Here is a 26,609-nt window from a genome sequence, read left to right as displayed (position 1 = left end):
TGGTACGACCGCGGCCGTCGAGCGTGTTGCGGCGTCTGCAGGCGCGGCAACGCGACGCCGAAGCGTCGTCGGCCGTCGGTTGCGCGCGGTGCGCCACGCTCGATACCCGCTGCGGCAAAACCCATCCGGTTCCCGCTGGTGGCTTCGAAACCGTGCCGCGGGTGGTGGGAGCAGCCTCTGTTTTATTTCTGTCACGGTGTACCTCTGCACCGGGGCCAGGAAAGACGCAATCGGTGCGGAAAAGCGCGAGCGCCGCGTTCACCAAACCTCGTCGACGCTCGACCGCGATCAGTTCGTCGGACATCGCGTCCGCACGCACGTTGTTTCCCTCCGCGTACCGCAGATACTGTCCACCATCCCACTCCCCCCATCTCGATACCTCCACGCACGCTCTGAAACCCCCGTGGGGCGCAGTGTTCCGCGATGGAGGACAGCTACACGGTGCACAGACGCCGGAAGGCGGCGGCCAGGAAGCGTGAGAAGACACCGGACCCGTCCTCGAGGATCCAGCAGCTGGTAGAGACTTCCGACGACGAGGGGGAGGCAAGACGCGCCAGGATGGAGAAAATGGCGGAGGACACCGAGCGTTTAGAGCAAGAAGAGAAAGAGAAGAAGGTGATACAGGAGGAACTAGAGGTGAAGAAAAGGGAGGAGTCGCAACGACAGACGGAGGAGAAGAGGAGCTCGTCGAACCTGGATAACTCGAGCAGAAGGACCAGCAACGAGGAGAAGGCTTCCCTCTCGAGCAACTCGGTGCCACGTGACAACGACGCACGAGAAACCGCACGGCCGGTAAAGAAGGAGCACAAAACGGACGAGGAGTCTAAGAGCAACGATGCGGTTAAAGAGAGACACCAGGATGCAACGATCAGGTCCAAGGAGGTGGACGAGATCGAACGAACGACGGAACTGAGGAAGGTGGAGAGACGATTGAAGAAGAAGTCGAGGGAACGAGCCGAGAGACCCGGTCAGTCCACCGACTCGAGTGACCCGGATGATAGAGCGGAGAGGCATCAAAGGAGGACCAAGTCGCCCGAAGGAAGCAAAACCAGAATGAAAAAGCCAGCCGCGAAGCGAATCAGCGACCCTGATGAGACGAAGAAAGACATCGTTGAGAGACCGCCGCGGGAAAAGAGGTCGGGTAAACAGAAGCTAGAGGACCCCGAGGAGCAAACAAAACCCGAGAGACGTTCCGCGAGGTACGATAGAACCGACGATACCGACGAAGAACCGAGGATGAGAAAGAGCGAGACCTTCCCGAGACAATCCACCGAGCCGGTGGTCATTAAGAGGTCCACGAGCGACGTGAAGAAACAGATCATCCCGCTGAGTAACGACTCCCTCATCGAGGACTTCGCCAAAGCGCAAAAGGAGTATCTCAAGAGGGAGCAGAGTATCCTCGATGCGGACGTCTTCGAGGACGCTGAGGAGCAGTTGACGCTCAGGCAGAGGAAGTTTAGCGTGCCACTCACGGAAATTGAGCAGAAAGGAATCGAAAGGTCCATCGAGACGTCCAAGGAACCCGTGGAGACGAGATCTTGGTTCTCCTGGCCGTTCTTCCGCAAAAAGAAGAACTCGAAGGACGAGTCACCGATAAAGGAACCCGAGTCTACGAGACAAACGGAGACAAAGAAGCTGTTGGGGGTGCAAGTTCCGAAGAAAGTGACCTTCGTAGACTTTCTTAAAGCTCTCGGGGATGTGATGTCGGAGTTCAAGGCCTTCGTGGCGCAGAACCCAAGAGAGACTCGGATCATAAAGAGGCTGAGGAATCGGTGTATGTCCGAACTAATGCTGGTAATCATATACTGTGGCCTCGGAGCGTTCGTCTTTCGGTTCACCGAGGGAGCATTCGAAACGTTCTACAAATGTGGCGTGAAGAGGGTGAAGAGAGACTTTCTGGACAGCTTGTGGAATTACAGCCACAATCTGAGAGAGGATGACTGGAAGAGTATGGCGCGGAAGAAGCTGATGGAATTCGAAGAGCAACTGCACACCGCCCACGAGGCGGGCGTGCAGACGTACAGTGGTCAAAGAAGCTGGACCTTCCTAAACGCTGTCCTGTACTGTTTAACCGTCATAACGACCATCGGTGAGAGAACGCTTGCAGAGGGAGAGGGAGGGGGGCCGAGGATGTCCGAGTTTTAGGAGTCTCGGGTCGTAAAAACGTTTTAGGAGACCCGTATTGATTTTCCAAGGAAATACTGTCGTGCCCTGACGCTGGCCGCTGCTGCGATACCGGTATCAGGATTGGCTGCGCGCGCATCATCGAATGCGAGGGAAAACGTTCGAAACCAAATGGAATGTTTTAACGAGCACAATTTATTCCTTTACGAACGTTTCGACCATTTCGAGTTCGATGTATGATAGAAATGAAAACAAACGTTACTTTAATTAATCAAAATTAGTTCCTATTCATAAGATAGACAAAACTTGAAACAGATTCGCATAATTTTACTATTAATACAACCGTGTACATATTAGTTACATTATTGACTGAAATGAATTTTTTTTTAAATCGTTATGTTGTCAAATTTTGATTAATCGAATACCTATTTCTCACACTTTCGTTACATTTTAATTTGTAACGTACCAAAGTTTTTTTTTTCTTTATGAATTTTCATTCCCCGCGTTAAAATAAAGTTTGTTTTCGACTTTATCGTACCGAAGACTACGAAAATATGAACCGTGCTCGTTAAAGCTACGTATTTGTTTATGTAGTTTTCGAGCGAGACAAACAATGCGCAGTACAATTTTTTCAAACAACGAAAATTGACAAAAGTACCATTTCTGTACAAATACGATAACGCTGAGCATTGGATCGGTCACGTTAACGTTAAATACAATCTCTAATATCTTATGCTCGTTATTACGGTTCTCCATAACTTTTCCACTTGAGGGTACTTATAATATTACGAGGTTCACTCAACTGGGATTAAATTTGCAAATCTGATTTCAAAGCACCGACTGATAGCCGGAAATTAATTTCTATGAATTCAACGTTGAGTGAGTCAACTTGAAACAAGTTCATTTTGATCAACGACCACGTCACGGCAACTATTATACATGCTGTATCGAAAACGGGACGTCGGCTACTTTACGAGCAAACAACCGCCAAATTATGCCACTAAAACAGCTAAAGTTAGCCCAACTTCCACCGTATACTTAGCGCTTCTAAATTTATTTCTGTCTCCCATTGAGACGTAAAGGGTCCTAACCTGCAAAAATCGAGCGTTTTGTTACAGTTTCGAGAGATACAAAATAATTTCACACGCCGAACCGAACGTCGCTAATTATCCGATCTTTCAATGTCATTTCAGGATACGGACATATTTCACCGAGTACCACCACCGGGAGAGCCATCACCATAGTTTACGCCATATTTGGGATCCCAATGTTTCTGATAATATTGGCTGATTTCGGTAAACTCTTCACGCGCGGTATAAAGTTCCTGTGGGCGTTCGTAAGGAGACTCTACTACACAGGAAGTTGTCGCAAAGTCCGTCGAACCGTACCTGTTCAGGTAAGATTTATCGCTCAAACATGATCATTTTCACTTCCAATCTATGTGTAAACGAACTCATCGAAAGATACCATTCCGAATATACATATTTATATTTGTTTTATCTACCGATGAAACATCTTTTACCGGTGACAGTGTCGCCAATGGAATAATAAGGTATTCCCGATGAAAAAGCGTCCAAGCATAACCTTATTCGGATTATATTTAATCATACGTATAATCACTTCCAAGTTCCTTTGAATAAGGTCATTTTTTATCTTATTTTCACCGGGAAATGCTCTCCAATTCTTTAATAACATTTTGAATAATATATAATAAAAAATAAAATAAAGCTAATAACAATGTATCAAATTATACACGAATATAAATTTCGTCCGTGACTGGCTCATTTAATTATTCCTGAAAAAGTCCTCCATCTTGGGCCTGAACGTCGAAGATGTATTCGTTATTTATACTTAACTAAATTACCAATCTTATTAAAATTATCAAGTTCGATATAACAATTGCGCTTATCGACCAATCTGCAACTTCGAACCGCAGGAAGTAATGAAGGGCGTGCAACTCGTGTACGATCTCGCAACCTTCAAGAGGCCATCGCAGATCAATCCAGAGGACATAGAGGAGATGCAAAAACAAGCGCAGCAATCACAGACCGTACTGAATCTGGACGGGAACGTCCCCGATACACCGGGAACACCCGCAATGTCCGCCTTCGCCATTGATGACGAGTTCAATCTACCGATATCTTTGGCCATCTTCATCCTTCTAAGCTACATTTTCATCGGTGCTACGCTGTTCTGTTTGTCGGAGGGTTGGGGCTTCTTCGAGAGCTTCTACTTCGTCTTCGTCTCCATGAGCACTATCGGCTTCGGCGATTACGTGCCAAAGGTGACCCATCATTCGCAATCCGTACTTGCACTGCTCTCGAGCTCATTTCTGCGTTCCTGTTGAACAGATCGATTACAGTATTTATTCGTCGAGACTAAACGGCTCGAGACCCCGGCACGTATCTACTATACAGTAGATCTATTATACAGAGTGGTCCACATCTAAATTTCTTCTCTAATTGTGGGGATACAAAAAATATTTTCTATACTATTTCAAATGGTTTGAAAAGACCATTATGTGATCAAAAATATTTTTTTTTCTAAAGTAATTTTGTTCGGAGTTTACAAGGTTATCGATGCGTTTTCGTATGTAATTGTGTAATTTTTTTTTATTGCATTGTGTAGCTGATGTAAAATAATCTTTGAGTTCGAAAATTAAATGGAAATTTATCATTTTTGTTTATCAAGACTTTAAAGACGAAGATGTCGTACGTAAGATATCTGTAAGTATAATTAGACATGTTTACCATCACGAAACCTCATTATGAAATTTAGAATACTTTTTTACGAACCTACTTTTTAAACTATCATTGTAATAGACGTTCAAAATGGTGTCTCGCCACATCGATACATTTTTTAAAACGTAGATCAGGAGACTCTTAGGCTCTTTCGGATATTGCGGAATTAGTTGCACCACAAGCTATTATTATTCTGTCTTTCATGTTCTCTGGCGTTGCTGGTTGCTCACCATAAACAACTTGTTTTAAATGTACCTATAAAAAATGAGATCCGGACCGCAGTAGTCACGATACATGTCCAGTATGTTCAATTTAACAATTTGGAAATTTTTTAGCTAAAATTTGTTTTACAAGACATGTAGAACGAGCCGGTCAACCATCGTGAATATTTTTTGAAATATGATTTTGTCAAACCATTTAAATAGCATACAAAATATTTGTTGTATTCCCACATTTAAAGGAGGTATTTAGGTGAACCACCTTATACCGGGTAAAGGGAAACACGATTTCCGAGCAATCGTTTCTTCCTTCTCTGTGTTGAAAGTAACGATACGAGGCAGACGAAACATTATTACACGCAATTTTATTTGGAATTGGAATTGTCTCGAGCTCGAGTCTCGAGATCCTCGACAAGGACAGAGAATAAACACAGCGAAAATGAACGAGAAGAAAATAGCACACTGACAAGTAGGGATGGTCGATCTCGAGCATTTGGAAGGAACGCGGCACGCGCTACGATAAATTATCTAATTACAAATATTAAAATTTGTCATTTGTTCACTTTACCTTTGTAATCATGGTATCAATATATCGATGAGGCACTCACGATTGAAATGAGTCCAAACATAACGTAAATCGGATGAAATTTGTTCGTAATGAATTTAAATATCCAGATGACGCAAAATGATACAATAATTGTAAAATTCTCCAATGTATGCCGTGTTTGGACTTATTTTGAGATCGGAAGAACCTCGCCAATATGTCAATACTGTTATTATAAAGAGAAGAAGGGAAAAATGTAGAAATTTAAATTTCTGTAATTGGACGATTCTGTAATTGCAATGTTTTTTTTTTTAATTGCTTGAGAAGATCGACCATCTTTACTCGCTAGCTATTTCTTTCTCGCTTACTCTTGCTATATCCATTTACTGTCTTTAACAATAGGATCGGTTACACTCAACTCGAGACACTGAATAGTGGAGAAATAATTTAAAGGTGATAACCCTACTGAAATTTAAGTAAACATTGCTATATCGGAAGTCCGAAAGGTGAAACAAAAGAAAGTTTAGTGCTTCCTCTATCTCATTCTGTTCCTCGCTAACTTCAACTCTTTCTGATTCGTTCTTGCCGTTGTAGGAGTGGGATGAATCAGAAATGGTGGAGGAGAGCGTCCAGCTTCCTCGTGTAAGCCAAAGCTCAAGTTCTCAACGAAGAAATGCTGTATTTATTCGTTGAGAGCAGGCTGAGGATCAGCGTGTGTTACATAACATAGAAAAACACGATTCCCGAGCAGTCGTTTTTCGTTTCTTTCTTATCGAAAGTGAAAGCAAGTAAAAAAAAAACTGAAAGCGAGCGAGGACGATACAAGAAATATTATTATACGCAAAGGACGAAATATTAATTGCTCGAATGACAGAAAAAGAAAAGAAACCAATATTTATTTCATGTACCTCGTTTCGTTCCTTACTAGAGATCTTCACTCTTTCCGACCTGCTCTCACCTGCAGGAATGAATAAAAAATGGTGGGTAGATAATTTAGCGCTCCACGTATAAGTTAAACTCAACACTCAACGAATAAATACCGTAGTTGCAATCATAGACTTTTCCCCCAACTAATTTCAATGCATTTTTATCCCAATTGGTTGAGCGAACTCGAGACTTGGAACGAACATCGGAAGAATTTTGCTATTTCGTTTGCAATTAGCGTTTGCTTTAGGGCCAATCCAAATGTCCGTTCCTCCTTCCTGAAAAACCTTGTGAGCATTATCGACGTACGATTAACTTGTTGCCTTGCTTCTTTTTTCACGGTGGCGTTCAGATGGTAAGCTTTGAAAAACCAAACGTTCATCACAAAAAAAAAAAAATGTACATCACCGTAATACACATATTTCGTACGTGCTTTTCGCATAAGTCTCACTCAGCACAGATTGCACGTGTTTTCTTAGCGACAATTAAAATCCGTCCGATGCGGATTCGCGCATAAACTGACGCGCAAGAAATTAACAGATTGATTGGTTGGTTGATCTAGCATCCCATATACATGATGTGTTCGATAATATACCTGGTGTTCGGGCTGGCACTGACATCCATGTGCATCAATGTGGTACAGGTATGCAATGAAACATTACAAATCATATATGAAATAGTATATAATATGAGAAATACCATTTATAGCATTTAGTATTCCCCTTCTCATTATCTAATGTACACCTTTAATTTAGGAGGACTTTTAACTGTGGATTGCATGGGCTGAAAATTAATAATAATTTATTAAAACTGATATGAAAACAATGACTTATTGAATAAAGCAAAATATATTATGATTAATATACAATTGCTAGAAGCCCTCCTAGGTTTAAAAATATTAATAATAGTCTTGACTGGACTGTGCTATCTCATTTACATTTTACAATTTTAAGTAACAGTCCTCAGACTAAATCCAAGCTTTTATCATAACAATAAGTAGTATCGAACTCTTTGTAATTATGACTAACACCCAACTAGTAGAAACAGTTTAAAAGTATTCACCCATTACTTTTAAGAAGAATTCTGTGATGTTTGATTGATTAACCTAATTGAATTTAGTCTACACTAATAATTCATTAGATAAATTTCGAAGTCTACAACAATATCATAACCAGTTAATCTAGACTTAATATAAATAATCTAATTCATCTATTTGGTTATGTAAAGCATGCAAGTTCATCAATTTTTCTTATCCTACCATATCAGTCATACAACAGGTATTTGACTATCAATTAGGGTGAAGACAACAAGGACAATGTTAAGTCTTATAGGGTAATTTGTACCTAAGAGGGTACAGAGATTTCTATATAGTTTTAAAAGTGACAATCAAGTAATGAACATCTTTAAAATGGGTTTAAGGTTTGTAATCTATGTGCTTGTAGTCAAATGTTAACAAAAACTATTGAGAATCATCTTTGGTTCTGAATAAATGATATCAAACTGGCAATGGTTTGCTTCAGTTTAGCTCAGTTGTATCTGTATAATTTATGTTTGCATACATTTTGTCTATGTCAGATGAATGCTTAAAACTGATATTGCTAATATAAAATGTAACAACCTTTTTAACAAAAGCAATTAGTTGAAAATTATTATCACCAACTCTGTAGTAAATTTCAACAAACTCTAATGGCTCACAACTACTTGATGTTCTACTCACTCTACTACCATATACTTGAAAATTAATTTCTGATATAATAAAAACTAAGCACATTCCCAACCTCTTCACACCTAATGTTCTAACATGCCATGGCTTTTATTGAAAAATAAAGTGAGTCCCACATATTACGATATATATACCCTGTATATACAGAAATCACTGTACACTTTTACATTCTAAATTCTCTGTAGACTTAATACTGTTCTTTGTTCCCCATACTAATTCCTCTGATTGATGAATCAGGTGATGCTATCAGACTCGTTCAGGCAGGCAAGTCAGAAGATTGGCGCCACGATTGGTTTCGAAATCACCGGGGATGATAGTTCAGTAAATCCAGCGGTTCCACCAACGGTCGAAGTGGCCGATGTTCATACCACCGTGAAGGAATCCGAGAGTGTCGAAAAAATTGCGCCTAAAGCCAAGCAAGAGGACGTCGATTTGTAGACATGTCGTCATCGAACTTTCTGCTGATCCATCACGACGTTCGCACAACGAGAACGAACGTTTTTGCCTTTAAAACGTAATCGTCCGCTCGCTTAAATGGGATATACATGTCCAGCGATGAATCGCATCAATCGAACCGAATAAAAGTATCCACACTGTATAAGGGTAGATATATCGAAGTATACCACGGACATTGAAATTGGTGCTTAAATTTCTACATACGTTCATAACCATATACTTCGGGTCACCCGAACGAATATCATATCGTTTGTAATCGACACAGAAACGGCTGTCAAAGAGGTTCATAACTTTCGTGCGGTAAAGGATCTACCAATTGCTGAAACTCATCTAGCCCACCGCTAGGTAACACTGTAGTCGCCATACATGCACCTAACTATGAATTCCTTCGTGTCTGGTATGAAACCACCTTTGGAGCGCTTCCAAGAAAAATCAGCCTTCCGCTGCATACGTCGATCTACGATTAACCTCTTCAAGAATACTGTTACATGTATTTTTAAGTTATTTTCTATACTATAAAATGTCAATAGCCACAAAAATTATGAATAAGAATTCATAATTAAGTTTTCCAAATAAAGTAAAGGTTTATTTCAAATAAAATAATCAGTCCGTGAAGAGGTTAGTAGAAATTTCGAATTCTCGCAGTCATTGTCGATAGCTCAATTTGTTCCAACGTAACTCAATTGTTACGTTTCACTGTGTCTACTATTTGAAAAGTAAATCAGTCGGATCGCTCATTATCGAGCAGAGCCGTGCCTAAGCATTTTGGCACCCAGGGCAATAATGAAATTTTCACTCTTTGCCCATTCTCTGATAAATGCGCGCCTATATGTAGTTTGTATCCTTATTGTAAAAAAATTTTTATGCAAATTACAAAAACTGTAACGTATTAAAATGGTTGATTTAATTTGTTTTACTTTTAAAGGTGTCTACATTTGCTTTAGCCTTGTCACGGCTCTGCTATCGAAGGCTACTTCCATACATCATTTAACTATACTCTATGCAGAAATATCATTCCACCCTTATAAAATATGATTGTGACAATGAAGCATCTAATTGGTGGAATGTTTGTTTCTGAATTAAGTGTATACACAATGATTCATAATGAGGGAAAGTAATTTACAATTATTGGTTGATTTGGTCAAATACAATCAGATATCTCAATGAAGCTATTTGCAATATAGTCAATGCATTGACAAACATCCGTTTATAATAAAAAAATCCCAGGAAATTTAACTTAACTCAAGCTTACGCTTATATTTCGTCGTAATTACTCAAGCGAACGACATTGCACACGAACAATCAATTTGCACAGAGGTAGGAGAACTATTGAATTGAGCTCACATTTTAACGAAGCAGAAGACAGATCCTTTGGATTGATGACAAAAAAGAAAGTATTGAAACTTCGCAACTGCTCTTGCCAAACGCCTGTGGGCCAGACAAATCTTGCGATTTATTTCTCGTAGCCTAGTGTCTATCGACAATAAACCTATCGAAACTCAAATTTTATATATTTTGTAGATTATCGTGTTGCTGTCTGAAGCTATTGTTCATTCTCTTCTTTTTAAATTGTTTTTATATTGAGTATCGAGAAGCTTTATACAGACACCTGTGATGCAACTGTATGACTTAAATGGCTAAACTTTCAGTCTATAAGCTCCGCACGAATGTTTCATCTGTAAACACGTGAGTTACATTGTTTACATGACTCTCCAGTTGCATGTGAGAAACATACGTACGACAAGAGATGTGTAGTTTTATGCTACAACATAGCTATTCTTAATACCAGTGATTCAGTATGTATATCATGCTCAATGCAGCGTTTTTCAATCTGCAATTGAGTTGAAAATATGGAAAAATTGATTGAAATGTCATTTTCATATGCAGGGTGATCCAATGACTGTTATTTCCAAATATCATGTGCTTGAAATATTCTATGATTCCTCGTGAAACATGCAAATTTTCTTTAAGGAATTATTCTCTAACATTCATAACTTCAAAAAAGTTTAACTAACAAAAATTTTTTTGCTGCCTGTATAATTCGATTTGATAAAACAATTTGTTCAATAAAATTATTTTTACTAAAATTATTATTATTTGATAAGAAACTAAGCAAGGCAAGAAGAAAAATATAAATATTTATTGCAATTTACAAATTAAATATAGCTGCTAAAATTGCATATGAAATTTATTTCAAAATGACTGGAGGACACTGTAGTATGTTTAAGCAAAAAGTATGTTTGACGATCAAACTCGAGCATTGAAATAAATTTCTACTACCAGAAGAAGAAGAAAACTTGTGCCTTTGTAAGAATGAACTGTGTTAACTATATAAATTTTATCAGATGCGATAGGGATTCCTGTATGCTGTTAAATTACGATCAAGGAAACAGAGAAAAAACAATATGGCGTACATACACTGGTTGCTAATTAAGCAGGGATACTTCTTCCTTCTTACATTGAAAAAAAGAGGCAAGTTGCTTAGTGTCTATACAATATCTTTGCAATTTTATTACACGTTATAAATTCATGTAACAACGAATGAAAGACAAGTGAACAAACAGATCACTGGAAATGAGTACTTGTTATTATTACTATGATTATAATAATAATACTTATAAACTTTATTTACAAATAAATGTTTAAAATATTGAGATCCTTTCAATTATATTCAACCATTTTCTTTACTCTCAATAAAAACTACAAAGACATATTTCAAAATGCAATATTTCTGCAAGTAAACATAACTTAAGGTGAATTATTTTTAGTTTCTTTATGTATCACACCATGCAAATTCTAACCTTGTTAAATATATTATTAGAAGAATACAAATTCTGAGTTCAGTTTTTAATTTTCAACTGACCTTGATTATGATTTTATGTATCTATCTGTTTATCAAATCAAGTCTAAATGCTTTGTATTATACAAGAAATAAATTCGTTTGAAAAGAATGTAGCGTTTAATATTTGATTCTTATTGGCCTTGAAATTTATTTATTCCTCTAGAAATTAATGTCACAATTTTTTATAAATAATTATTATTCTATAAGTTTATTACAGTTATTGTTTAATAAATAATTATTACTTTTCATATCTTAAAACTACAGTTGAAAAACAATTAAGTAATCATTTATTCATTTTTTGATGATTAATTAAGAATATATAATGTATAAATAATTATTACAATATGTTACAATGTACATTGTAACAATAATTTAAAAAATACAGGAGGGTAGAAATTGTAACTCTGATTTGTTTAAATTAATTCATTCCTAAATGAGTTCTACGTTTATTAATTTCAGTGGTGTATTTAAATATAATTCTTAGAATCACCGTTCTTAAGCAAAGAGGTCGCTTCAATACCACTATTTTATAAGGTCAGTATTTCAGATCGTGTAACAGTAATTTCCGTAATATAAAATATCTATAATAATATGATATGTGAAATGATATACTGCATATTTCTAAATAGATTTACATATTCTGTACCTCGTCTTAAGAAATTTATATTTTTAAGTGATAAAAACATATTTCATGGTCAGATTTACGTTAATGTTGTCAAAACAATTAATCTTATCATACATTCTTTATTTAAATAGTAAGTAGCTCATCACTGTAGAAAATACAAATTAATCCGTACAATATATTTATATTCTTTAAATGTTAAATTTTCTGCTACAAGTTTCCGAAAGAAACAAGTAATTGAATGTTTTAGACAATATTCAGTGTTTTTTATTTAGAATAATTGAAGGTGCGTTAATGTTGGCAGCATTGTCTGTCAGACGATAACAAAAGTTTGTTGCATATTCAGCAGGGATCGAAATGGCTAAAGGATGACAACATACGCCTGTCAATTTAAGAAGAGAGTAGATATTTTGAAGAGAATCGAGGGAAAATGTCTCACATTCAGTATGTGGATGAATTAGTCAAAGAGTACTTACTCTTCAGAGGCTTCAGTCAAACCTTGAAAGCTTTTGATAATGACTTAAAAGCCGAGAAAGAGAAAGGCTTCAGGGTGAGAATGAAAGAAACTGCGATAAAAAGAGAAAAATATACAAAAACAATGTTTTACAAACATTGTGGTTGATAAAGAACTATTATAAAAAATTACTGAATATTATAATTGATTTCTAGAACAAATAGTATTTGCATTACTCACTTTTGAACAGATTTGTTGTTACAGTCAATCTTGTATCATACACAGCTGATTTAATATTCTGTCAAATTTTTTTTTATTGTTTGTTACCAGGTTGACAAAATTGTCGATCAATTGATGCAATATGTGTATAGTTATGACTTAGCATCCTTAAGAGAACTATGGGGACATTTGGATATAAGAATGTTTTCTCGATTGGAAAGTCACTTTACACCAGCTGTACGGAAATTAGAGAATGCTGTTCTAAAAATGTATTTGGTAAATGCAGCAGTAAATAATAAACAAGATCGAATTCAAGAGTTTTTTGTAAAAATGACACCAGAACTACAAGGGCATTCAGAATGGAAAGAGTGGTTTGGTAAGTTCCATAATTATTTCCTTTTTTATTTAAAATTGTAGAGAGAAGCATTTCCTACATTAAGTATTCGTTATATTACAGCATTGCCATTTGTTAAAAATCCTGAAGACAATCCAGTCTACTCTGCACATTTTAGTAGACAATGGCAAGACACTATGTTACTGTCCCTGCACAATTTTCTTGCTACCATTTTCCAAGTAGGTGAAAGGTATTTTGCATCTTGGTCTTTTACATTACAAGTTTTATTCTTTTGATATTGTCTCCAAATTTTTATTTGAAATTATAATTGTATTGATAAAAATATATTATCTAAAGAAATTTTTAATTATATAATTAAATTATTAATATTTTAATATTACAGTGTATGCCACTCCCAACACTGCTTACAATAGACGAGGATACAAATAAGTTAAAACGACTGCAAGAAGAAAATGAAGCTCTGAGGCAACGTTTAAGTGATTCTGTTAAAATAGATAATGTAATGGACGTAAATCCAGGACCAGCTCCTCAACATCCACCAATCATGGATGATTTTTATATAATAGCACAGTAAGTATTATGTCTATCAGTACATACTAAAAATAACATTATTTTATATTAATGTTTTGTGTTTATTATTTAAACAGAGAATCTCCCTTATTAGAAAATCCCAAAACTCTAAGGAATCTTATAAGAAATATAGGCGGCGGCTCCAGTCCAATATTAAGTAGGAAATCTACAACAAGTGCAAGAAGAGTTGTGGAACTTGAAGCAGCACCATCAAAGAGAACAAACACAAAGGGAAAATTGAGTTCAATCAGTAAGTCTGAAACTGTTACCAAAAGAAGCATTAGCTGTGATTCAAGATTAACTAGCTCTAGGAAAAGGGATTCATCTATCGACGCGGTAGCCGAACGAAAAGCTAAAGATAAGATTGATTCTACTTATATTCTTCTAAGCCAGGTAAAAGAACATTTGCTTACATAGCAGATGTTTTACAAATTTCATATAACAGGAAATAATTTGTAGGAAGAGTACACAGAGCACAAAACGTCGATAATACAATGTAAAAGCAATGCAAGCGGTTCGTACGTTGCTACAGGCGATGCAGATGGCATCATCAAAGTGTGGACTCCGATACCATCACCAAAGTAATTATTTTGAATATTTATAATACGAATATTTAACTCGTTGATAGTTGCTTTAATCTAATTTTGTTTATCGAATAGGACTGTAACTACATATATCTCTGCCACAGCAAACTCAAACAAAGCTATAACTGCCTTAGACTGGATATCAAAAAATGAACGTTATTTTTTACACGGTGATAATAATGGTTTGATTCAATTACACGATACCCGTGATTGTAAAACTCTATGGGATATTCAACATGAGAATTCCCGAATTATTACTTTACTCTGCAATCCGACGGAATCCACGTTTATATGTTCTGTATCAGACTCGAACGAAGGAAGACTGCTATTGTACGACATAAAAACAAGAAAGTTAGAAAGGACTTTACCAATGGAGCGAAACATAACTGCTTTATGTTCCGCGTTTAACCATAATGGACAACTTCTTATTACGGGATTATCTAATGGAAATATTTTAATACATGACTTGAGACGAAATGAAATCATTGATAATATCAATTGTCACTCGAGTCCAGTTATTGATATAGAACTAATTAACGATTACACGAACATTTGTACACAAAGTGAAGATGGAAAATTGTGTCAAAGGAGTTTGAATCACTCAGGAAAGATTTTATGGGAGACAAAAATTAAGGTAGAAAAAAATACGGTCCATGGAAAATTATTTACTTTCGATCAAAGCGGTAATTATATGTTACTCTGTACACAAACTGGAGGAAACATATACAAAGTATGTGTATATAACTTTCACTGTATATTGTTAATTGAAAAAGTTAGTAATTGTGTTTTTAAAATAATATTAAATATAAATTTTGTGTAGATGCCACCAGGTGCACAAGCTAAAGTCTTAGAATTAGGTGGACACAAAGGTACATTATGTTGTGACTGGTCTACTGCCAATCAATCTGGGACTTGTATAACGGGTGGTGCTGAAGGGAAAGTAAGAGTATCGTCATTGCTTTCACCATGATGCAAGAGCAAAATTAGTATCTGTGTGAATTCATAAAATGACGTGAAGTTGATAAGATTAGCTCAAATTTGTAGATACTAAATACGTAGCATATTTTATGATAAGAAAAAGTTTTACAGTCATAATATTAAATGATGAAATCTAATAATATTCCATTAAAATGACACATTCAGAGTATCATAATATTAAAGAAAAGATCCAAGTATTTTATGAAGAGTACAATGAATACAAACGTATCATAATTACTGCAAAGCCAATTGTATTATAATCCTATCTTTAAATTCGAATCAGGGACTACAAATTGTAAAATATACAGAAAATACTGTAATTGTATTGTAAAAAAGGATACATACTATATCTATAAATATCAGGTTCTTAATAGATCACATGACTGGAAAATTTTGTAAAGAAAATTAAATTATACTAATTTGTGTAGTAGTGGTCATGTGTAAATCTAAAATTAGAAATCTAAGTTATATGTGTAAGAGGTACAGGAACATGTCAATAAACATTGGTCAATTTTAAAATATCCCTATATTATTAATTTAATGTGCTAAATTTAAAGTCAGACAAAATACTTTTAGTGTGTAAAGCATTTCAGATTTCAATTTTTTTGTGCAAGATAATAAAATGTCTTGCTTGTATTATGAAACTAATTCTTACCCTTCTGGAATCTACCTTAACAGCAAAGAAGTTTTAAATGTGGTTTTCTCATTGACCAACGGTTGAATGGACCTGTCATATCTAATTGTGGAGACCAATATCGCCTAAGAGCTTCAATTATTTCTGCAGGTGTTATTGATTTTGTTACAGCAACCTAATTAACAAAAGGTACATAAGCTCTTTATATTTTTCTATTTTATGTCTTTAAGATTGTATACAAATAATACAAACTTTGCCATGATAATATGGTTTATAAGTATATGGATTCACGTAACTAAGTCTAAGCCGATCTATAGCATCTCCATAGATCTTATTTTGGTCTTGCCTTACTAATAATGCTAAATCTACAATTTGTGCTACTGATTCATATGCTAAATATCCCAAAATTGTGTATGCTTGTTTCGTTATTGTTATATCACCTAAAAAAATTTTAAACATTTAAGATTCCAAATTATTTAATATAATTTGTTTTTCCATTTGAACACTCACTGTCTCCTGAAAGCCAATCACTAAATTTGTGTCGATTTTTATTTGCAAAAGATGTATTACGTGCTTTACTAAATTTTAAATATCTAGCTTCATCCATAGATCTTGTCATAATTTCAGCACGAATACATCTTTGTTGTTTAATTTCATCTATGGTGGATGCATCTTCAAGGAGTTCACCAGTATTATCGATTTGACTAAGAAAAGAATGAAATGGTCCCTTATTTTTGGACCCTTCCAAATGTTCATTATTCATAATATCCTCAGGTAAATCACTTTCTAACACTTTGTGCAATGAAGATTTATACTCTTTTAATTCTGTAAAACATAATAGAACAAAAGTATAATTTTAACACCAAATTCACTGACTTTTGATCAAAATTTAATATTAAGCTTACCTATATATCTTATAATTCTCTGTAACTTCACTTTATCTTTACGTAACAAAAAAATCAAGTCTTCTGCAGAAATATGAGAACCCTTTTTTGAATTTCCACGAAGGTAAGAAACCTCGCATGCTTTCTTTACGATTGTTCTCATTTGTTGCAAAACAACTTCTTCTACGATTTTTGCAGATTCGACTAATGGTTCGCTACTATCTCCAAATCCATGCATCATTTGTCGAATTTCTGTAAAATGTTACACACATATGAACAACCTTTCAATATACCAATTTCAAATGTCACAAAATTTATTGTACAAATTTGATGTTATAAATACCAGCAGTATAATTCATAGGTTCGTTTCGAACGAATTGAGAGTCATTCGTTGACTTAGAAAATGTTGATTCAGCCATTATTTCTAACAAGTTACTGAACTTGTTTAAAAATAATAGCATAGAAACAGAGAAAAACGTTTTACAAACTATGTACTCTTAATAGCGATCAGGTTATGTATTATACGTGAGATATGAGACACCTAACTGTGAAAACGGGAACTATTTTTCTACAAATTTAGATGTTTTATCGTTAGGAACGCCGCCTGTACTATAAATATAGCGATCTTTATTAGCTACTAAATAATTAGAAATAAATTATGATCGGTTATTGTTTCCTATACATATATGTGTATATAGATAATAGTTTATTAATTCAAAGAATAAATTTTAATAAGATACGTATCATATATATAAACAATATTTTTCACATTGTATTTAAATAACATATAGTACACATTTAATAAGTGATAATTTGTTTACAAGATTGATAACCTATTACAAAATACAAACACCATCTACTGTAACGCTGATTTCTTTTCAGATTTATTGTTCAAAAATATATCAATTTTTTTTGCATAATTTCATTTTCTGTGAATATCGTGTTTTTTTGATTATTTTCTTTTTGAATGATATTAAATTTTATTTTTGAATGATGTTAAATTTTATTTTGCAATATAACAGAGTAATAAAAATAACAAAAAGGAACAATAACAATAAAAACAAAACTAAAAATTATAAGAAAGACGTTTATTGAATACTGGTCATTTAAGGACTGAAGAAACAAGTAAGAGGTCTAACTAGAAGTGTTACAGTATAGTGCTAAGAAAACAATGTATATATGTACATATAAGGCATCATACTTCGATAGACATTATCAGCGGCTACATTAAAATCGTCGAATGGTGAACGTTGTAGATAGTGAGTTATTAAGTTACTCATCTTTCAATGAAATTACTGGACGTGTTTGAACCATCCTTAAGTATTTACTTAATGAAGGGATTGAGACTTTTAACTGATACGGCACGAATTTTTGTCATCGATTACTTGATGTATCAAATACATTGCCATTTTTAAACACATTACGCAGAATCATTAATAATAATATTCGTACCAATTGAAAAACAAACCTTTAAATTTCAATATTAATAAGTGAGTAATCACCAATAGAGTATATATCGTGATTAGTGTAACCTAAATGTTGCAAAAGAGGATAGTATTTATTTTATTAGAGTACTTGTGTATTTTAAAAGTTTCAACATTATTTAGGCATGAGGCGGGTTGATTTGAAAGTTGTTTTATTGGGTAAAGCAGCTGTAGGAAAAACAAGCCTTATGGAACGTTTCGTAAATGAAAAATTTAACGAAAGTCTCTCTTATCAAAATGTAAGTGTATCTACTGAAATATATAATATGTACGAAATTATTATTTTACGTATTCATCCTAACAAACGATTCATACAATTCTTGCTAAATTTATAATGAATACATTGATTATGTTTATTTTGTGAGAACATAATAATTTAAAACAAATTTGTATGAAGTTTTTATAAGGGATGTTATAGAACTGCTATTATTCAATTTTGTGCAAATTACAAAAAACTTTGTTGCTCTAGGATTATATTAATTTAGTTTTTCTTGTTTCTCTGTCTGTAGCATGGAAGGAATATTTTAAATAGTTATTAAAATTTGTGCTGAGAATTATTTAGGGCTACAGGATGCACCATAAAACAAATTAACACAGTTATGCTTTCTTTAGACTATAGGTGCTGCATTTGCAGCAAAACAAATACAATATGATGGAGAAAAGTTTGTTATGGGAATATGGGATACAGCAGGCTGCGAAAAGTAAGCAGTCATAGTAAATTAAATGTTTTCATTGTTGTACCAATAATTGTTTAATACAAGAATTTCAAATAAATATTGAAAATTGGAATATATTAAAAATATTTCTCATTATTAAATTATTGTTTTGCTCCTAATAACATATTTTATAGATATGATGCAATGACTAGAATATATTACCGTGGAGCAAAAGCTGCTGTAGTGTGTTATGATATTACAAAATTAGATACATTTCAAAAAGCAAAATTCTGGATAGGGGAACTTAGAAATATTGAAGAGGAATGTAAAATATATATTTGTGGTACAAAAAAGGATATCTTAGAGCAAGATGCACTTTCATCTCCTGAAATACATGTTGTAGAAACATATGCTACAGGCATACAAGCTAAATTCTTTATAACATCTAGTAAAACTGGGGAAAATGTTGGTAAGGATATACATGTATTACACTTGCACCAAAACTGTAACATTTTATATATTTATTAGCTTATTTTTTATAGCTGAGTTGTTTAATGAAATTGCGCAAGACTTTATGTCTGATCCAGAGAATGTAGAAAAGCTGAAAGAGACAATTAAAATAAGTAAAGAGCCTAAAAGAACATATTGGTGTTCGTTGATATAACAAAATCAGTATTAAAAATTGTCATAAATCTCTTATATCTTATATATATCTTTTGTACATTACGTTTGCTTCGCATAAGTATATGTTGCTAATGTAGATTGATATACATTGTCTTGATACATAATTGCACATACATATAAAGGAAGATTCTACCCTTGAAAGTTATTTTTAAATATACATACTTACATTACATTTGTTTAATACTGTTTTACTTTGTTATAAATCTTACATTTTTGAGAAAAACTGTGGTACATTCAGATTATCTTAATAATTTATAAACAGGCAATATACTTTTTAAAATGTAATTTTTAACTATTTGATATTGAGGACAAAATTTATTAAAATCTATAGCACATGGTGTTATTAACATTGATAAAAATGTGAAGTGCAAAAATGTTTAAATTTGCCTTATATTTCATTATATGTCTTCTTTTAGCATAAGAAAATTTATTGCAACATGAATCTGGATCCTTTTTGAGAGCTACAATAAAAAATATTACACAGAATAAAGTATTGTTATTTAAAAAACTGAGGTACTTGCAAAAATTTTTATTACATTAACATTACCTTTTGTTTTAAATCCCTATTAATGAATGCCTTGGTACAAATATCCATTGTGATACATTTGGCTAGGCAATATCATGTATTTGGCAAGAAATGCATTTGCCACCATACTTATCTTTTATAATACTATGGCGGAAAAACTGCTATACAAATTTCTTTAACTTTCTCATAAATACCAAAAAATACAAATCCACTAATAGTAAAACTGCCTACTCTTGGAAGAAAACCTGCAAAAAGTCTGAAAACATTCATCAGCAATTATTTGTATACTAACAAATTATGATTTTAAACAAAAAATTGGTTTATCATTTACCCTTTGGTCCCAGATTCCCGATAGACTTCTTTTAACATTACAGATATTTTGACTGCCTTCTTATCCGCAGATGTATTTGACAACATAATTCTAGTTTTTGCAACGTCTAAAGGCGTTGTTATAGCTGCTGATATAGCCACTAAAAAAATCCATAATAAATATTTTGTTGCAATATTTAAAAATACACTATAACTTAATTTTTCTACCTGACACTGATCCACAGGCAGCGCTTTCAATAGGTGTACATTCACGTTCTACGTGTCTTGTCCAATAGAGTTTAAAATATTCCCAAAGCGGCATTTGAACAAAACCAAATGGTAGATCTCGAAGAACAGTACTTTCATAACCACGATATAAAGTTCTTAGTGGTAATCTGTGTTTATCATTTAAAAATGCTTGTTTCCTTTGTTTCACTACCTCTACCGGTACTCGAATAAGGCATGCGATCTGTTAGTAAAATTTCAAAGTACTTAAGTGATATAAATCACTTCACTGTATTCTTAAAATAATAAGATTCTAAAAAGTGTCTAAGAAAATTATGTTAATGGTATTAATAAAATTAAAAATTATAAAATATCTTGATACTTTCTAAATCTATATTAGTAAAACAATTATACCATTTCTCCCAATGCCGCGGCGGTCATATGTATAAAAGAGTGATACTGTTGGGGTACGCGAGGTTGAAAAACTTCTTTCATTCCTTCGTAAGTTATAAAAAATAAGGCAGCTGTAAGTAACACATTTATTGATATAAAAGCGTTTCTGTCAGTGTAAAAAATTGACTTAATCAAAATTTACCCGATGGGGCAGATCCTATTAACACAGGACCTAAGCCCTTATATAATTGTTTGAAACCACCAGATTTATTGAAACCATGTTGGCTTTGTAAACGTGTTTTAAGGGTATCCAAAGGAAAAAATGTCATATCACAAAGAACTCCTGCGATGGCACCCGACTGTCATGAATTCAAAATAATTTTTTATACTACTTTATACACATGAAATACATATAATATGTATAGATATATAGAAAGAGTCATCTAAAATTAAAATTGATTACTGATGATAAAAAAATCACTTAAGTAAAATTATAAGAATAACTTTTTTACAAAGATAAAATTTTCAAAATTGTAAAGTATGTTGTTTCTCTTTTACAACAAAGCATTTTTTTTTAATAGGAAAAATTTTTTTAATTTGTAATATTTTTGTGCAATTTTACAAAATATAATAATTATGACGAATTTATGTATTTATGTTTATAAAAACGTAATTAAAAAGTATTATACATAAATATATTATTGGATTATTATCCAATTTTACTGGAGGTAAAAGACACTAAAGGATCTTTTACTGGAATGTAAATAATTTATATTTAAAGTTTGATAAATTTGCCATTACACATATACATATATATACATTGTGTGTGTGTGTGTGTGCGCGCGCGTTCATGATGTACGTTATGTATTTCTAATCCAAACAATTTGTAAGTCAATGGAAGAGATAAACACTTGAAAAAATTATCGAATAATTACTATAAGTCTATTGGCACCGAATAATACAAAATTAATACGTGTGATTAGTGATTTAGTGACTGATGCATACGTGCCAATCAATGATATGCATATACATATTTTATACTTACAGTAAGCGATGCGAGCAAAGCATTCTTCATGTCCACGCTTTCTGCAGAATTATTTTGATGCACCATTTCTGGTTGGAATGATATTTTTTTATCACGTTAACATCTTCAAGTAAAAACGATGAAATTTGAGACGCAGTAATAAAACGAACTAAAGACGTCATTGAATTGACAAGTAAGAATCATTGTTTAAATAAAAAGTTAACCATCAAATAATCTTTTGGCAGAATATTCAATACAATTATCGGGAATAATAGTACAACATTAATACAATATTTTAACATTTTACCATTTTTTAGATACGTTAACGAAATTGCCATGTGGAGTCAAAGAGCACGTGTGCTTATTATGTAACTACATCACAAGTTAATTATCGTCTGCTTCAACTGTAATTCTTGATTCTACTCTCGTATCTTGCTAGTAAAACCTAACCTAATCTTGTGTACTTTAAAGAACTAGTGTCCTCTGGGTTAGGAAAAGCTTTTGTTTTGAAGGTATTTTCTCACTAGCGAGAATTCAAGAATAGATGAAGATTCATGACAGAAAATTACTAGATACGATATTAAGATATAGGGGATCGCGACACAATTACGTCGTGGAAGTCGTTAGATGTAGTATGAGGAAATTCGTGGCTTTTATATTAACAGCATTCTGGTCAGTCGGGAGCGCAAAGAAAATGTTCAAAAAATGATTAACTTGATGTTTTAGGTATTATTAAAGTGTTCATATAACCTCGAAATTTCGTTGTCACTTCTTTGGGCGGGAATCTCGAAAGATTTGCACTTTTGCTTAATTATCCATAGAAATGTCACAAAACATTTTGAAAAGCAGCTTGGAAAATGCTTCCTTCAATATTGTGTTTCAGGTATTTTACCAAATAGCAACTGTTACAATTCCTGTACTATTTCATGATAAAGACTATTGTTTCAGCTCTATTATTAAACTTTTATCATATTTATGAATGTAAATCATGTCACTGTCTTTAATCTCTCTAATTATTGTAATTAGATATTGATAAGCTTGAAAATTTATTTTTTCAAAGTAATATATATTAAGTCTTACTTAGTAATATATAATAAGTCTACACGAAATTATAATGTGAGTAGAATACAATTATAATGATCTTTTTTGTAGATATTATGTCGAGGTGTTACTTTTGTTTTAAATGCTTTTGTGGTTCGACATGTGGGTCGAGCAGTTTTAGGAGTTATAAATGTAAGACTATTGTTGTTGGAATCAATGATTTTGTTTTTATCTCGAGAACCATTTATGAAAGCATGTTTAACAAACACAGCAGAACATAATTGGGCCCAAGTTGTTAATCTATTATGGATGACGTTAGTTTTCAAAATTAATTTATCATAAAATAGATAATTTATTACATTCAACAAGGATATAAAAAGTTTAAATATCTTTTCAGGGTTCCTATTTGTCTTGTAATGTCTCTTATGTTTGGATACATATGGCTTTATGTCTTATCAGTATCTGAAGCACTACCTCCATATTATACTTTTGCAGTTTGGGCAGTTGCTTTATCTTGCATTATTGAATTATCATCTCTAATTGTACAATTGGTTGCAAGTGCATTTCTATTTGTTAGGCTGAAAGTAAGAACTTAGCCTAAAACTGTTCTGATTAGTTCAAAATATTCTGTTGACAATTTCATATTTTAGATCATACTCGACACCATTATGATTGCTGTTCGTACTGTGACATTCGTACCATTAATACTTCACAATCCAGAAAATGCATTGTTTGCATTTGGTGCAGCTCAATTAATTGCAGCAATATTTTATACTACTAGTCACTATGGGTATTTTCATTATTATATTAAACAAATGAATAAATGTAAATTAAAGCGGAGAATGTCCTTAAAAGACAATAGTGATGAATATGTTGTGAAAGAATTTCCATTTCAAACTGTAAAAGATTTCTTGCCTGGACATCTAGAAAACAAAGTATGTTTCATAGTATATTTTCTGTATATTGTGTCTATATAAATAATGATCTTTTAGGAACCATATCTAGACAAAAAGTTAACTATCCTTACATGGAGTTTCTTCAGACAAGGGATTTTGAAACAAATTTTGACAGAAGGAGAAAGATTAATTATGACAGTAATGCCAGTATTAACATTCACTGAACAGGTATTTAATTACTGATAAGTACATAATTATACTTTCTTTCTAAATATTAATATTATTTTCTTATTTGTAAAGGGAACATATGAAATTGTGAATAATTTAGGTTCTTTAGCAGCAAGATTTATTTTCCGTCCAATAGAAGAAAGTGGATATTTCTATTTTACACAAATGATCAAACGAGATAAACAAATTAATGAACAAAATTCTGTATGTAATTGGCAAAAGATTAAAATTTAACATATATTGCTTACTACGGAGTAATTAATAAAGTATGCACATTTTAGGTAAAAATCCAAGAAAGTGTAAATGTTCTTGCACATTTATGTTCAGCTGTTATGTCTATTGGTTTAGTTGTTTTGGTATTCGGGCAGTCTTATTCAAGTACTCTGTTATGGTTGTATGGTGGTGCAAAATTAACCTCTCATCTACCAATACTTTTAATGCGAGCACATTGCTTGGCCATTTTACTCTTGGGAATAAATGGAGTAACAGAATGTTACACCAATGCTACAGCAGATAGTGCAACTATAAACAAAAGCAACTTAATTATGATTTATGAATCAGTTGCATTCTTAGGGGCATCATACTTGTTTGCAATTTGGTTTGGACCAGTTGGTTTTATTTTTGGAAATTGTGTAAACATGAGTTTAAGAATTTTGCATTCTACTATTTTCATTAATAGAAGATACAGAGATACAATATACCGTCCATTACGTGGATTGGTTCCAAAACCAACGTTTTCTGCTTCTCTCCTTATTGCAGCTTTGGTCACCAATGTATCTCATGTAAGAAAATCATTCAATAATTTATTATTTTTATGTATTATTAAAAAGGTTTGCATTAATATTTTATATTTTGTACATTTTAGGCTTACTTCTTTCCCAGTGATAAAGTTTTGCATCTAATTATTGGTGTGATAATGTTTATAGTCGTACTCGTATCTTGGATCTACGAGCATCATGATTTAATTAGGCTCGGTACAAATAAATGGTATGAAAGAAGAAACAGACACAAGAAAAGCGACTGACCTTAACTTCTTAACAATGATGATTTATTGATATTTACATGATGAAAGATGCTGCAATGCAGAACTTATGTAAATCTTATAAAATTTAATAATTACATATTTTCTATACTGTTATAGTTCAAATCAACCAAGTGCAAGTTCCCTTATCTTAACGAAGTTACATACAAACTATTTATTCAGAGTTTATTTATATATATATGTTAATTGTTAATTATATATATATATATATAATTAACAGGATGATTCTAAACGTAATAGAACTCGGCATAAATATACCCAGTATTATTAATTTCAGTAATTATTTTACACAGAGACTTCCTTATATATTGCACCTACTACAGGACCTTGACGTTGAATAAGGCACATCCTACAAAATTGTTCATATTTTTTGTATTTATAATTTAGTACAATTTTCTATTTAAAAAACTTGTTCAGTTTCAACATTGTTTTAATAAATTCCTTGATTAATAGTTTAAACTTTGTCAATTTTCTAATAATTATGTTAAACATAAAATGCTAAATTGTACAAAATTTTTTTTATTACCTATTATCATTCTGAAGACATATGGTAGGAGCTGGTGATTTAGGTTCCAGTTTGGCAACTTGGTCTGCAATAGCTGCAATTATCCCTGCACTGTCAGTGGATGCATTTCCTTTGACTATAAATATTTGTATTATTTTTTATATATTATTTTATATCTACATTAAATATTAAATATGGTTTAAAGAAAATACCTCCTAAACATAATCCTGCATGATCAGCCAAAACGCAACCAATAATGCCATCAGTATTATTTCTATAAAAAAAAATGTTGGACTGTATAATACTATTCATCAATGAATACTTAATACTTATACATTAAACAATTCAGGTAATTGTGAAGGTTAAATGAGTAATCATTTGTCTCGTCGAAAGTGTGCAAGAAATTAACACTATTATTATATGCTAATGAAAATATCACATTTTACAAAAATTAACCTCGCAAGTAATAATGTAAACATCGATTTGTACACTTTCTTTCATAAGAAAAAAATGTTTTTGGACTCAACTTACACATCATCTAGTGTTTTCTCTAAATTTCTCTCCATATTTCAGTTTTGATGAAATATTTGTGAAATGCTTTTGTAACAAATTAAATATTTATTGAAAGTAATCCAATCTGACGTACTTGCCACGAAACATTAATACACGGTTGTGTATGGTCTTATAAGTCAGAAACTGCCGCAACAGGTTTGACAGACCATTC

The 26,609-nt window shown here is 33.3% G+C and overlaps 7 protein-coding genes and 1 long non-coding RNA gene across 18 annotated transcripts; 4 read left to right on the top strand and 4 right to left on the bottom strand.

The window, feature by feature from the left end:
* The first annotated feature begins 232 nt into the window (after positions 1 to 232).
* Positions 233 to 11,382, top strand: LOC143149784 (uncharacterized). Of its 5 annotated transcripts, none has more exons than XR_012992872.1 (6): positions 233 to 2,089; positions 3,318 to 3,520; positions 4,061 to 4,408; positions 7,114 to 7,194; positions 8,512 to 9,348; positions 9,656 to 11,382. XR_012992872.1 is itself a non-coding variant. In XM_076317414.1 (5 exons), the coding sequence occupies exons 1-5, from the start codon at positions 424 to 426 to the stop codon at positions 8,710 to 8,712; spliced, it is 2,499 nt and encodes an 832-aa protein (XP_076173529.1). In that variant the 5' UTR covers positions 233 to 423; the 3' UTR covers positions 8,713 to 11,382. The 5 variants fall into 5 exon arrangements, 3 of the variants coding, with proteins under 3 accessions (XP_076173529.1, XP_076173530.1, XP_076173532.1); XR_012992871.1 differs by having other exon boundaries at positions 8,512 to 9,564; XM_076317414.1 differs by having other exon boundaries at positions 8,512 to 11,382.
* Positions 3,903 to 7,387, bottom strand: LOC143149787 (uncharacterized). Its single transcript, XR_012992874.1, has 3 exons — positions 6,668 to 7,387; positions 6,536 to 6,585; positions 3,903 to 4,464 (listed from the first exon to the last, which is right to left on the bottom strand). It is a non-coding gene; the product is annotated as an uncharacterized LOC143149787 (long non-coding RNA).
* An 814-nt stretch (positions 11,383 to 12,196) lies between the features above and the next one.
* On the top strand, positions 12,197 to 16,457 carry LOC143149785 (WD repeat-containing protein 91). 2 transcript variants are annotated; one of them, XM_076317419.1, is made up of 9 exons: positions 12,197 to 12,327; positions 12,541 to 12,744; positions 12,979 to 13,243; positions 13,325 to 13,440; positions 13,605 to 13,792; positions 13,870 to 14,185; positions 14,252 to 14,373; positions 14,452 to 15,106; positions 15,197 to 16,457. In XM_076317419.1, the coding sequence occupies exons 2-9, from the start codon at positions 12,625 to 12,627 to the stop codon at positions 15,344 to 15,346; spliced, it is 1,932 nt and encodes a 643-aa protein (XP_076173534.1). In that variant the 5' UTR covers positions 12,197 to 12,327; positions 12,541 to 12,624; the 3' UTR covers positions 15,347 to 16,457. The 2 variants fall into 2 exon arrangements, with proteins under 2 accessions (XP_076173534.1, XP_076173533.1); XM_076317418.1 differs by lacking the exon at positions 12,197 to 12,327 and having other exon boundaries at positions 12,508 to 12,744.
* On the bottom strand, positions 12,330 to 17,419 carry Spt3 (Transcription initiation protein Spt3). Of its 2 annotated transcripts, XR_012992873.1 has the most exons (8): positions 17,216 to 17,419; positions 16,894 to 17,124; positions 16,499 to 16,813; positions 16,241 to 16,428; positions 16,010 to 16,163; positions 12,889 to 13,958; positions 12,671 to 12,760; positions 12,330 to 12,576 (listed from the first exon to the last, which is right to left on the bottom strand). XR_012992873.1 is itself a non-coding variant. In XM_076317420.1 (5 exons), the coding sequence occupies exons 1-5, from the start codon at positions 17,331 to 17,333 to the stop codon at positions 16,026 to 16,028; spliced, it is 990 nt and encodes a 329-aa protein (XP_076173535.1). In that variant the 5' UTR covers positions 17,334 to 17,418; the 3' UTR covers positions 15,022 to 16,025. The 2 variants fall into 2 exon arrangements, 1 of the variants encoding a protein (XP_076173535.1); XM_076317420.1 differs by lacking the exons at positions 12,330 to 12,576; positions 12,671 to 12,760; positions 12,889 to 13,958 and having other exon boundaries at positions 15,022 to 16,163; positions 17,216 to 17,418.
* Positions 17,420 to 17,861: 442 nt separating this feature from the next.
* LOC143150179 (ras-related protein Rab-24) lies at positions 17,862 to 20,018 on the top strand. Of its 2 annotated transcripts, none has more exons than XM_076318249.1 (5): positions 17,862 to 18,131; positions 18,480 to 18,595; positions 18,969 to 19,057; positions 19,207 to 19,481; positions 19,555 to 20,018. In XM_076318249.1, the coding sequence occupies exons 1-5, from the start codon at positions 18,113 to 18,115 to the stop codon at positions 19,674 to 19,676; spliced, it is 621 nt and encodes a 206-aa protein (XP_076174364.1). In that variant the 5' UTR covers positions 17,862 to 18,112; the 3' UTR covers positions 19,677 to 20,018. The 2 variants fall into 2 exon arrangements, with proteins under 2 accessions (XP_076174364.1, XP_076174365.1); XM_076318250.1 differs by having other exon boundaries at positions 17,863 to 18,362; positions 19,555 to 20,017.
* LOC143150178 (mitochondrial S-adenosylmethionine carrier protein) lies at positions 19,205 to 22,669 on the bottom strand. The gene is made up of 8 exons (XM_076318248.1): positions 22,481 to 22,669; positions 22,195 to 22,297; positions 21,352 to 21,508; positions 21,171 to 21,280; positions 20,760 to 21,000; positions 20,554 to 20,692; positions 20,244 to 20,478; positions 19,205 to 20,157 (listed from the first exon to the last, which is right to left on the bottom strand). Exons 2-7 carry the CDS (start codon positions 22,258 to 22,260, stop codon positions 20,367 to 20,369), a joined length of 825 nt encoding a protein of 274 aa, XP_076174363.1. The 5' UTR covers positions 22,261 to 22,297; positions 22,481 to 22,669; the 3' UTR covers positions 19,205 to 20,157; positions 20,244 to 20,366.
* Positions 22,112 to 25,842, top strand: LOC143150177 (man(5)GlcNAc(2)-PP-dolichol translocation protein RFT1). 4 transcript variants are annotated; one of them, XM_076318244.1, is made up of 10 exons: positions 22,112 to 22,366; positions 22,491 to 22,685; positions 22,900 to 23,056; positions 23,326 to 23,528; positions 23,612 to 23,798; positions 23,865 to 24,149; positions 24,207 to 24,338; positions 24,411 to 24,542; positions 24,620 to 25,120; positions 25,204 to 25,841. In XM_076318244.1, exons 3-10 carry the CDS (start codon positions 22,997 to 22,999, stop codon positions 25,360 to 25,362), a joined length of 1,659 nt encoding a protein of 552 aa, XP_076174359.1. In that variant the 5' UTR covers positions 22,112 to 22,366; positions 22,491 to 22,685; positions 22,900 to 22,996; the 3' UTR covers positions 25,363 to 25,841. The 4 variants fall into 4 exon arrangements, with proteins under 4 accessions (XP_076174359.1, XP_076174361.1, XP_076174362.1 ...); XM_076318246.1 differs by lacking the exon at positions 22,112 to 22,366 and having other exon boundaries at positions 22,484 to 22,685; XM_076318247.1 differs by lacking the exons at positions 22,112 to 22,366; positions 22,491 to 22,685 and having other exon boundaries at positions 22,700 to 23,056; positions 23,326 to 23,406; positions 23,486 to 23,528; positions 25,204 to 25,842.
* On the bottom strand, positions 25,376 to 26,587 carry Lamtor5 (Late endosomal/lysosomal adaptor, MAPK and MTOR activator 5). Its single transcript, XM_076318251.1, has 4 exons — positions 26,417 to 26,587; positions 26,098 to 26,159; positions 25,907 to 26,021; positions 25,376 to 25,729 (listed from the first exon to the last, which is right to left on the bottom strand). Exons 1-4 carry the CDS (start codon positions 26,449 to 26,451, stop codon positions 25,666 to 25,668), a joined length of 276 nt encoding a protein of 91 aa, XP_076174366.1. The 5' UTR covers positions 26,452 to 26,587; the 3' UTR covers positions 25,376 to 25,665.
* Positions 26,588 to 26,609: the final 22 nt, after the last annotated feature.

The sequence above is a fragment of the Ptiloglossa arizonensis genome, chromosome 8 (genome assembly GCF_051014685.1).
Source record: "Ptiloglossa arizonensis isolate GNS036 chromosome 8, iyPtiAriz1_principal, whole genome shotgun sequence".
In the NCBI taxonomy this organism is placed as follows: domain Eukaryota; kingdom Metazoa; phylum Arthropoda; class Insecta; order Hymenoptera; family Colletidae; genus Ptiloglossa; species Ptiloglossa arizonensis.
This window is presented reverse-complemented; position numbering and strand designations above follow the sequence as displayed.

Bases quoted from the DNA above. Each gene is read 5' to 3' on its own strand.
- LOC143149784 (XM_076317414.1), top strand. From the start codon at position 424: ATGGAGGACAGCTACACGGTGCACAGACGCCGGAAGGCGGCGGCCAGG. The intron at 2,090-3,317 runs GTGAGAGAACGC...ATGTCATTTCAG, and splicing joins AACCGTCATAACGACCATCG to GATACGGACATATTTCACCG. The intron at 4,409-7,113 runs GTGACCCATCAT...TGGTTGATCTAG, and splicing joins TCGGCGATTACGTGCCAAAG to CATCCCATATACATGATGTG.
- LOC143150179 (XM_076318249.1), top strand. The intron at 19,058-19,206 runs GTAAGCAGTCAT...CATATTTTATAG, and splicing joins GATACAGCAGGCTGCGAAAA to ATATGATGCAATGACTAGAA. The intron at 19,482-19,554 runs GTAAGGATATAC...TATTTTTTATAG, and splicing joins TAAAACTGGGGAAAATGTTG to CTGAGTTGTTTAATGAAATT.
- LOC143150177 (XM_076318244.1), top strand. From the start codon at position 22,997: ATGTCACAAAACATTTTGAAAAGCAGCTTGGAAAATGCTTCCTTCAAT. The intron at 23,799-23,864 runs GTAAGAACTTAG...TTCATATTTTAG, and splicing joins TTCTATTTGTTAGGCTGAAA to ATCATACTCGACACCATTAT. The intron at 24,150-24,206 runs GTATGTTTCATA...ATGATCTTTTAG, and splicing joins CTGGACATCTAGAAAACAAA to GAACCATATCTAGACAAAAA.
- LOC143150178 (XM_076318248.1), bottom strand. From the start codon at position 22,260: ATGGTGCATCAAAATAATTCTGCAGAAAGCGTGGACATGAAGAATGCT. The intron at 21,281-21,351 runs GTAAATTTTGAT...TGTTACTTACAG, and splicing joins AATAGGATCTGCCCCATCGG to CTGCCTTATTTTTTATAACT. The intron at 21,001-21,170 runs GTATAATTGTTT...TTTTACTAACAG, and splicing joins CCGCGGCATTGGGAGAAATG to ATCGCATGCCTTATTCGAGT.
- LOC143149785 (XM_076317419.1), top strand. From the start codon at position 12,625: ATGTCTCACATTCAGTATGTGGATGAATTAGTCAAAGAGTACTTACTC. The intron at 13,244-13,324 runs GTAAGTTCCATA...GTTATATTACAG, and splicing joins AGAATGGAAAGAGTGGTTTG to CATTGCCATTTGTTAAAAAT. The intron at 14,186-14,251 runs GTAAAAGAACAT...AATAATTTGTAG, and splicing joins CTTATATTCTTCTAAGCCAG to GAAGAGTACACAGAGCACAA.
- Lamtor5 (XM_076318251.1), bottom strand. From the start codon at position 26,451: ATGGAGAGAAATTTAGAGAAAACACTAGATGATGT. The intron at 26,022-26,097 runs GTATTTTCTTTA...AAATATTTATAG, and splicing joins TGCAGGATTATGTTTAGGAG to TCAAAGGAAATGCATCCACT. The intron at 25,730-25,906 runs GTAATAAAAAAA...ACAATTTTGTAG, and splicing joins TGTCTTCAGAATGATAATAG to GATGTGCCTTATTCAACGTC.
- Spt3 (XM_076317420.1), bottom strand. From the start codon at position 17,333: ATGCTATTATTTTTAAACAAGTTCAGTAACTTGTTAGAAATAATGGCT. The intron at 16,814-16,893 runs GTAAGCTTAATA...TATGTTTTACAG, and splicing joins GAGAATTATAAGATATATAG to AATTAAAAGAGTATAAATCT. The intron at 16,429-16,498 runs GTGAGTGTTCAA...AAATTTTTTTAG, and splicing joins TGATTGGCTTTCAGGAGACA to GTGATATAACAATAACGAAA.